Source organism: Cataglyphis hispanica, chromosome 18 (assembly GCF_021464435.1).
Source record: "Cataglyphis hispanica isolate Lineage 1 chromosome 18, ULB_Chis1_1.0, whole genome shotgun sequence".
Lineage (NCBI taxonomy): Eukaryota > Metazoa > Arthropoda > Insecta > Hymenoptera > Formicidae > Cataglyphis > Cataglyphis hispanica.
This window is the reverse complement of record NC_065971.1, coordinates 2,703,877-2,714,957: the sequence shown is the minus strand read 5'-3', so window position 1 is coordinate 2,714,957 and position 11,081 is coordinate 2,703,877. Positions and strand designations below refer to the sequence as shown.

Genomic DNA, 11,081 nt, shown 5'->3' with positions numbered 1-11,081 from the left:
GTTGGCAGCGAATCGCTCAACAATCGACTGGATAAACAATCGATTCGGGGAGATAACAAGGTATCCCAATATATCGAGATCCGAAACTTCGTTTCTCATATTATAGAATATAGAAGTACTAGCATTGGAAAATCACCCTTTTTATATATAATTTTTTTTTACTTGTTAAATATATTTTATTTGTTTAGATACATTTTGTGATTTTTAATTATCGCGAAAAAAGAATCATACATATATTTGCTTATGTCAACTTTCAAACTAATTTCAATAATGATAATAAATTGACACAATATGAAATAAACTTGAACAATTTTATAAAAATATAAATCTTATCTTTTCTGATTTAAAATTAAAGAGAGATATATTTCATTTAAAAAAATCAGTATAAAATAAATGGAGATATATAAATATAAATTAAATCGATAAATGTAAAATAAAATATATAAAGCTTTTTTCAATAACAGCATATGACGTCAACCCTTCATAAATTGTGATGCTAATAACAGCCTTGGATTATTTTCTCTTCCTTACTTTATGAAACATTCTTTCTTGTGTCCCCAGGGAATATATTGTTCTTAAGAAAGATCTTGTTCTCTTGGGACAACAAATAACGACGTGGAGTCTAAAATATTGCAGAAAGTGGTTGAAAAATAAAGCGATATAATAAATCTTAGAGCGTTTCATAATCTTTTTTTTTGTTCTTAATATTTTTTTATTTAATAAGCGACAGACTTTTAGTTTGAAGATAAATCGAAACATGATAACTCACTTTCATATAATCAAACATACATCTTTGTTCATTACACAAACATTAATAAAGAAAGAGAAAAAGAAAAGTTTTTAGAAATATGTATTTGTTAGAACTTTGTTAGAAAAAACATGATATATTACTCTGCTAGAAAATGCATGAAGTTTGAAATAAATAAACAAATAGACATTGAAAGTTATATTTAGATATTTCATGTTACAAATAAATGAAGAAATTCTGATTGTTTTCATATTTAATAAGAAAATATATTTAAAATGTTTATCTAAATAAACGTTGAAAGATAAAATAAGATATATTTTTTTTACATTAGATTATATTAAAGTTTTTTTTCTTTCGCGTAAATAATCAAGATGTATGCTCAAATATACTACAAAAAGAGCGTCTATTTCCCATTACATTTCTTACATGAATGTTTAATTATCACAAAAATAATTATAAAATAAAAGTGTTTTATAAACGGAAAGAAAAAAATATTGAAACAATGTTCTTTAACAATTTTATTGCCATAGCAATTGTATGCGTATATTTTTTTCCTACATAAGATATTTTTTCCCTAAATAATTACATGTGACGTAATCAAAGAAGTGACAGATTATGTGAGCGTTTGAAAATTGCCGCGCTTAACCACGTGATCGCCAGATGCGTGCTCGCTCCGTATATTCTGCGTACGTGGGGAAATCTGTCAAGTGCTCGATATCGCGGTAATTGGTAAAGTCAGCTGACGCCAAGATGCAACTGTCCGTCGTCCGAGAACTGTAACGAGATCGCTTGTAATCGCGTGAAACTGCGGAAAAAAGTGTTCCTTCTCTTCGCGAGACGCGAATCGAGGTGAGAATCAGAAAAAACTGAAGATAATTTCCTCTCCTTTCACGCCACCTCATATTGATTTGTGATACACTCACGGCGATGTTGACGCTTAATGACAATCAATCGTTCATCGAGACGATGCTTAGACGGAGAAAAATGTCGTAGAATTAATAATTTTCTACTCTTATATTGCGAGCGTTTTGAGGTTAACAAAATATGACGGTTGCATGACACGTTTGACGTAGAACGAGTTTGTATAAATCGAATATTTCTGCGCTTATTCATATGGAATGTATTGTTTTTTATGTTTCAGTTGGGTGTGCGAGAAATTTGTATACACTTGAGTACATTCTAGAGAGCAAAGACCACCATGCCGCTCAGTACCGGTAAATATACAAACATAATACGTCGCTATTATATTCTCTTTATTATCTTTCATGCATCAAGTATGAAGAATTTTAATAAATGTATAATTTATAGGTTTCTGTCAATGTTTTTTTAAATTAGTATTTTGTTACATTCTTTATTGCAGATATATCCACAGCGCTTCACTTGCTGGAGCAAGTACAGGAACGTGTGGAGGACGACCCTAAATTGCAAATGCACACATCCCAAGATTTGAAATCATTGATTTCACTATTAGAGGATCCTGTATTTCGCAGCATAGTTACAATTCAGGATTCTCTGATTGAATTGAACACTCAATTAACACATCATCCATCTATCTTGCCTGGCGACTTTGACATCAATATTAGTGGACAGCTGGAACTCTCTGTTCCAAGTACTCCGGTGCAACCACTCGGACCAAACATGTATCAAGATCTGTATCAAGACAGCAGCGAGCTGGAAGATCAGAGAGTTCCCGTTGCTCCATTACTGCATAGCAGCAGTGAAGACACGAGTGCACAGGTGATTTTACATTATCATTACTTATCGTCACTTTGAAGATTGGTTGTATAGTTTTTCATATATTGAGGGATTGCTATTTTATTACAGGTTACTAGTCCCAGTCTTGCTTCAGAAGTTATGGGAATGCCGCCTATAACCACTCCTACTTATGCAAAGGAGTTTAAGAAGGTCATTGAGGCTGCAGCGAGGGGACGACAAATATTTACAGTGCAGGTAAAGTTCTATACATTTTTTCACAAATTAATAAAATATATTTTTTGATAAGACATTTTTATAAGATCTTTTCTCTTTAACATTGCCAATTTTTTTATCTTATTCACTTTTGATATATAGAAAAATATGACGAATTATGTTTCAAGTATTTTCTACTAATGTAATGACAATTTTGTTTTTTTAGTTGTACAAACCAGAGGGAACCAGTTTGGGATTCAGCGTAGTCGGACTTCGCAGTAAGGATAAGGGCGAACTTGGCATATTTCTACAGGAGATACAACCAAATGGCATCGCGGGTTGGTGAGTCGAATATTTCATTTTTATTAATATTGTCGCTGCATGCTTTTGAGATATAGATTGATTTGAATAGATAGGTTTTTGATGTAATCATTAATAAAATTCCGAAATAACGTCATTATTTTGGAAAAGTAGTAACATTTATTTTGCGTTTGCTAAGAGAGAGACTGAGCTGGGTTCAAAATTTAATAGACATTTTTATTCTTCAATGGCATTAGGGACTTGAATATAAAAGTTTTGATGTGATGTATATATCTAGATAGCAAGTTTGAACGCGATCAGATAAGTTTCGCCAAAGGTAGAAAGGCATTTGATAGCTGTCAGAAAAAAGATCGTATATCCACGATGAGGGATATGAGATGGATGACCTAGCACACGATATATTAGGTGATCCTGTAACTTCGCTTTTACCGCAGTGCGGTCGAATCGACATCTTGTAGCCGAACTAAACGCGATATCTTTAATTTAAGAATATTTTCAGTTGTTGCATAAAGAGAAATACATTTTAAAGGACTTGTGCATTTAGCTGACTTCTATTTCAGTAGAAAGATCAATCGAAAATAATATCAATTTTAATATCCATTAAAAATTTTTATTTCTATTTATAAAATATTTCATTTTCGAGTTCGTAAATCTCTGTGAGAAATTCCCGTCGATGCATGAATCCGCTGCGAAATATGATCTCCTCTTGACTCGACGAGGGCAAAACGCGAATATCTAACGCTCTTTGAACGAACAGAGAGAGGGATCAGAGCTTCCAGGCAGTCTAATTTACATCATCGTCATCAAACCGCAAACTGCGAGTGAGGGAAAACGCGCGCGCGCGTGCTCGCGGTTGTCCTCGGGGATCGTCGCGCTCAAAACGAGGCGAACGCGAGGCTATAGTTTCCGGATCACGCGTTTCTCGCTCTCGCAGGCACACCCTTGTGGCACCCCGTCGACGCGGTCGTGGCGATCATCAATGGCACGCATGCCCGTTACCTTCCTATCCGGAAGCTTCGCCGCCACCGTCGAGAAAACGCCGCCTTTGAAAAAGAGTCTCCCACCCTCACGACCGACCAGTCTTCGACGAACCTTCGTCGGCCGAAGGTCGCCGGACTTATTTGTACGCGCTCTTATCACGCGGCGGACACGCATCTTGCGCGCGCGCGCGCGCGTACGCACGCATGAACGTATGCACGCAATCCGCCCGCCTATCTGTCATATATAATCGCGCCGAACGGTGTGCCGCGCGCGACTGTGTATATGTGTGTGCGCGTGTGTGCAAAATCTACCCCCTTTCGGCCAACCGCGAATTTTTCGCGCGTTCGATTTTCGCAGTGCGTTCCACGCGTGTATTCCTCGCTACGCCGATGCGCTCGGTGCGCATTCGCCGTCATTCGGCAGCCCCGTCTATTAAAGGCTGACGGGGAGGGGGTGGTGCCACCCCCGATTAATCTCCGCAGGGAGGGCGGGCAAGGAGTACGCGTGTCAGGATCACGTTTCTACGGCAGCATGCGAGCCTTACCGTATACCTGAACGGCGATCTTTCACGCGATGCACTCATTAATCTCGCGCGTGGTTTTTGCCCGTGAGACCTGGTAAAGGGTGATTTTGCAGCGGGTTGTTACGCGGGAGGTGAGTGAACACAATGAGAGCTACGCCGTCCTGTGAAAGCTCACGTGCCCGTGAGGGGAGCGTATCCGCGGTCCATTTTGCGGCTCACAACTACTCGTTATATGAGGCTCATTAGAATACTTGCTTCGAGATTTTTCGCACGATATAAATGTGAAACACGAGAGGTAGATTCAAATTATTCGAGAGACGATAAAAGACGCAAGACGCAGTAGATCCGCAATGACGAAATAATATAATTTCTCTTGTCGGAAAATATATATATGTATATTCCTTAATTATGTAATGTTATTCGATGATTGATGGAAGGAAATCGTGGTCAGTCTACGAAATTGATTTGCTCTCACGATCGCAGATCGATTGAATGACGCGGATGAATCGTGTTTACGTTCGCGAAGACGGGGATGTAAAACGATTCTCTGTTTCTTCACCACGCTTCATCGTTTCACGCTCTTCTCGTGGATCGAGTGGTGTATAACGCTAATCAAATGGTAGCGAGAAAAATCGCGTTTTTATCGACTCGTACGGTTCTACTCTCTACGGTGGCAGCCGCATATCGCGGCTACGTACACGCCTTCGGAGACGAAACTGGGTTAGATCGTCAGCGGGAGAGAGTAGGCCTCACATCGATCCCGGATTTGAATTCAACGTGAAATTATTCTAGCCCCCGATGCGCGGATTATTCATGCCCTGGGACCTTTAGTCGCGGTGACGTCGCGGTGAATCGTGTGCCGTCGAGCGAACGATATAACGTCGACGTTCGCACGAAAATTAATCGACGGTCGATCTCTCGTTCCGCGACCGGGACAGGCGCATCCCCTCGAAAATTTGTCGTATGCGTGCGATGAAATTTATTGCTATTCACGCTATCGGGGGTACGCGTGATCATTCATAAATTAATTCGTCTAGATACACTTTCGCATAATTCGTAGATAGTGACAAGTCATAATGAATGCGAAGAAAGGAGAAGGCGAACTTGGTTTAAACCTGATGTTTTTGATATATTTTAACGCTCTGAGATTCTAAATATTTTAATAATAATATAATGAAACAATAATATACATAAATTGTTTTATTATTCATGCTAATTCTGTTAATTATTTTCATTATAGCGCATTGATTTTAAAATTATTAATATTTTATTTTTATTAAAATATTTTATTAATTTATTAATATAGTAGATTCTTTTTTTTATTATATTTTATTAAAGTTTCTAATTCTTTTATTCATAGTGATTATTTTTTTTAACTTAAATTATGCATTTTTTTTACTGAATTTTTTAAATTATTTGGTAATTACTTATTTTAGAATATAAATAAATTTTTTTAGTTATTATATTTTTTTTTAAACTATGCAACGAATATAGTGATTGTGAGGGTATGAATTACAGGGCGTAAATAATTTGTTGTCCAATCGATGGCTGGCCTACATAAAGCAAGCCACTTTTGATATTGCGCTAAATAATATTTTAGAAGAAAAAATCTACAAAAATTGACAAACTGAATTGCTAGATAGTAACAGATAAAAACTTCATGATTGATATATTAATATTAAATAAATTTCTTGACATCTGTCAAAGTTCTTCTATATAAATAAAAAGCTATAATTATACTATATTGAATATCAATAATGAGGGTACTGCGAATTTTCATAAACAATCTTACGATTAAATAATGTCGATAATTAAAAATTTTGCGAATACATTAATATTAATCAAGTAACAACTACATTTGAAGCTTACTGTCTTTTTTATTATACACACAAATTTATCTTATAACAGAACAAATTTGGCTTAATTGACATTTATGTGCATGATAGATTCTTATAAAATTTCATCAATCTGTGTGTAATTTATTTGCAGTATTTCAAAGTTTTTTTAGATTCGTGAAATTTATCTTACAGAATTTTTACGCGGTCAATGATATCATGCGACTAAAATCCGAAACTCATCGGTTATACTGTCGATGCACGTTCGACGAAATGTGCAGTATTATATCTCGCGCAGCTCTCGAAAAAGCTCAGCTCGGTTAATGCATCGCCATGTTATCTACACGTTAACGAATTTACTGCGCGCGAGAGAAAGTCAAGAGTGAATTATTAGCCGGTTACACAGTTTTTCTCAATACAACAATATATGAATATTTCAAGTATAATCACTGGAGTTTTATAAAAGCAGTGATATTAAACGCGGTTTTATTGTACGTCAGATTTGTTTGGAGAAAAAAATCTTTATTTGCGATAGATATTACTATCAATATTTATATTGTCGTATAATAATATTTTATTTATCTTTAAAAATTTTACTTTAACATAGCACACATGTACATATATGTATATATATATATATATATATATATATATATATATATATATAGAAAATATAAAAGTTTTTTTTGCTGAGAATAAAATATTCTAAATTTCGCTATTAATATTTATTTCTGTATCTGTTAAATCGTGAATGGGACGTATGTGGAATTATGAATATCACGCATACATTAATACGGGATAAATTTTTTAAAACGGAAACTGTAAAATATATACGCGAGAAATTATCGAATGAACGAAGTCTCTCTTTATGATTTGTTTTCCATAATTTTTATAAAGAACACTTTATATACAGAAATTTTTATGAAAGTTTTGCGAAAATTTCTAGGGGAAAATATATATTAAGATATTAACAAAAATTGAAATGACCAGAATGAAATCACGAATAACTGAACGCTTTTGAAGAGTCTTCTCTCTTTTGATTTGATTCCGATTTGCATCTCAAAAGACGAAGTGAGAATTATTCCAGGCTGGAGTTGTAAAGGCTCGAAAGTTTTCGTACGTTTTTTCTAGCGCTTCTATTGCTCGCGTAAAATACATTTAGAACGCGCGGCTATATCGAATCGAGACAATTAAATCGTCGGCTGGATCGGTTGTTTTATTACGGCGCGATTGTTTCGTCCTAAAACAAATGTTTCGCAAGACTGTCAATATCGTTAACCAAGCAACCGTACGTTATATATATATATATAGTTGCAACAATGGAGATTAGTATCCCCGATAGTTTGTACTTTGCAATCGACCCGGTTGTCGCCGTCACGTTTTGCGCTTTGTTCGTTCGATAAAGACGAGACAAATTTCATCACCGAATCAGATTAATGTTCGCGCGAGAATAAAACTGTATTATATTTAGATTGATTTCCAGCTATCATAAAACGGAATATATCTCCAATATTGAATTAATTTAATTATTAAATGATTGAAAATACTTAATACATGAGAGTATCTCGAAAAATTCGATGTTTTTTTATGAGACAGAATAAAGGTCAGAATTGAATTGTCGTTTTATTCACGGTGGTAAAAAAATACACAGCGACAAAACCTCGCGTTCGTAAAGAGTTTGACGAGGTTTGCATTTTCAAGCAGACCGCAATAGCTGCCGTTAAAGAGTTGCAGTAGGCAAACTCAAGTTGTAAGCTGATTTGAGAACGTAACTTTTGCAAGAGAGATTGCTAATTAACCCTTTCGCCGTGCACATTTTTTTAACGACCATTATAGCATGTTGTACTTTTCGCAAGCGCGAGCGCGATTATAGTGCGATTTCCGTCGCAAGGGCGGAGCAATTTAAAAGCCGCACCACTTGATGGCATGCCTGGCGTACTCGATGTTTTTTTTTTATATGCATTAAAAAAAAAAGACGCAATTGTTTAACATCTTCGCTGGGAATATTTGGAAACGTGACACACTCGGTTCGTGCCAAACTCTCATCGCGGCTGATTTTCTAGCTTTTGTTAAAGTAAATGATAATACGTGTTATGCGATAATTAGAAAGAGGGATATAATCGATGAAGATTTTTATCAGAAGTTTGGGAAAATATTGTGTTAAATTTTTATATATTTTAAATATTTAAATTTTATATTATTTATCCCTTTTTATTTATATGTAATAATAATTTGTAATGTAAATAAATGACATAAAATTCTTATTCAAGTTTGAAATGTAATAAAATGAATTGAAGTGTCAATAGCTTTCGAGATCATAAGCGATTGGAAATTGTATAAAAGCGATCTGGTGCCAAGAATTATTAATATTTAATATAATTAATTTGACAATGCAAAACACTTTATCAAATCACATTAGAGTACGATGATGCATATAAACGCAAATTTTAGGATACATATCTTCGTTTTCAAATAACAACGTATCATCGAAAGAAAAGTAGTCAACATTTTTTTTGTGTGAAAAGTTGACGTGTATTCTGTAACGTGTATTCTCTAACAACTGAACTTCGACAGTATTCTCATCGGTTAATCTCGAAGTAGAAAAGACTCTGGTCGTCTCTCCGTCTCGCGCGTTAGAGCGGCGCGACGCTTTTTACACGTCATTCTCTTTCACCGTAAACAAAGATCAATAACGTAACGGTATATACACTTACACGTCGCGGCAGCAACGGCGACGACGACGGTCGCGGTTTTATCGCGGATGCCGCGAAATACCGTGCAAAGTGCCTCAGCCTCGGTTTCTATTCTCGCTTCTCGATTTAGTTCTCGTCCTATTCTTGTACGTTGACCGAAGATCTAGTCTAGTTGTGCTCGCGGCAGAATCGTGCGATGAGGGTTTATACGTTTCCTCCGACACGGTCAACACGGGGTCGCGACAAGAAATTAATTAACTCGCTCTCCCTCTCTCTTTGCGTTCCACGAGGCTGATAATCCAGCGATTACAGGCATTGTGCATTATGTTGTCGCTGCAAACAATTATATAATAATTAAACTGACAAAACTGTAGACGCGGACTTTTTCTATTTATCAGCTAGCATTTGAATTGCTACTCGAAGCTAAAAGGTTTTTACGATCTAAATGAGTAATTATTCTCTTCACGGACTTCACGAGTAATATCAATTCTATTTTTTCCAATTAGTAAACGCATAACTGGGAGAGCAGGATAATTGCGAAAGTCATTAAATAGATACACGTTGCGTTCACTCTGCGTAATATTTAATAATCATCAGAATTGATTTCAATAGAAGTTTTAAATATGCACTAATTATAGTTATTAGCATTATAATAATCCTAACTTAATTAGGATGTGTAATATAACGTTGCAAATCCATCACTCTAATCTATTGCGTTCGCGTATAAATTCTATATATACTGCCTCTAAATATAATTTTATCAGTTCAAAAAATGCAAAGAAAAAAATAATTGCTGATTTTAAAAAAATAGATACTAAATGATCTTTTTATTGATCGCGAAAATAAATGCGAAAAAGTATGTATTATATATATGTATATACATAATGCTCAACGTAAATTATAAGGTCACATGAATGATTTCGGAGCAGGGTCGGGATAAGCAGCTCGTAACTTGGATCAATATAATCTCCCTTTTGCTCTTTTGTACACTCGTGGAACGAAAAAAAGAAAAATTCTTTTCATTCCGACCCGGCCTTTCTTGTCCGTCGGAAAATATATTAACGGGTAATACCTATTATGTCAACCAGCTGTTCTTTCCTTTTCCCAGTGTAATGTAAAAATTGAAATTTCTATAGCGCGTAATTACGTCTTTACGCTTCGAAGTCACGAGAAGAAGACAATTTGCGAAAAGTAAAAATTAAATCAATAGCTTTATTCAAGATCAATTATTTTTTAAGGAATTATATTATTGATTATCGCGATCCAGTATATTTGAGATGAATATAAAAGTAACAGATACTACTGTTTTGCAAAATTTGTATTAATTTCACAATAACATCCGTAATTTTTTAAAGCTGGCCAATTACAGTCATTCCATTCTTCAGAGGAATAGCTGTGATTGGTTTTAAAACTACGGATGTTATTAAATTTAATTAAAGGTGACGTGTAAACGTAATCAATGAAATAGGTACTGTTAAGGGAAGGAAGAACGTTTTGCGATCATGTTTGTTGTTTTTCTTTATTCTCTAGTCCATTAGTAGGGATATAAGGTCATGAAAGAGAGAGAGAAAGAAGGAGAGAATAGTGTCGCAATAGTAGGTGCGCCATTAATACGGACACATCGTACAAATTCTTCTGCGTTCTTCACTTGTTGCTCGATCGATCCTTGTATACTATCATTCCTTGGACAATCGTACGTATACGTGTACTTACACTTACGTAATGCAGAAGACGACGATCAGAGTCTCTCGAGTCGGTTTTACGGCTGCGTGACCGCGCGCCTTAACTGCATACGTAATGACGCGGGAAATTTTCCATGCTACACAATATCTACCTTCGACTTGGCAGCGTCATTTTATCTTCCGCATAACGTCTATTACGTCTCTTAAGATCATCAATTATTTCCGGTTGATGCAAATGGAAACTGAATAACGTAAAAATGACATTTGCCGTCCACTTAATTTATTCTCTTTTCCCTCCGTTTTTTTGAACGTTACAAGTTTGAGACACTCATTCGCGTTGATATAACACAGTTATATGTATATGTATTTTTTTTTAAATTTATTGTTTCT

At 35.4% G+C, this 11,081-nt stretch overlaps 1 protein-coding gene across 2 annotated transcripts in view; it reads left to right on the top strand.

The window, feature by feature from the left end:
- The first annotated feature begins 1,439 nt into the window (after positions 1-1,439).
- Positions 1,440-11,081, top strand: part of LOC126856223 (inaD-like protein) — a 92,510-nt gene continuing 82,868 nt past the window's right edge. For both annotated transcript variants that reach the window (XR_007688338.1, XM_050604521.1), the window contains exons 1-5: positions 1,440-1,597; positions 1,890-1,962; positions 2,109-2,485; positions 2,573-2,698; positions 2,883-2,998. Coding sequence is in view for 1 of the 2 variants with exons in the window: in XM_050604521.1 (XP_050460478.1) it covers positions 1,947-1,962; positions 2,109-2,485; positions 2,573-2,698; positions 2,883-2,998 (635 nt within the window). In the remaining variant the exon portion in view is untranslated. The remainder of the gene's footprint in view (positions 1,598-1,889; positions 1,963-2,108; positions 2,486-2,572; positions 2,699-2,882; positions 2,999-11,081) is intronic.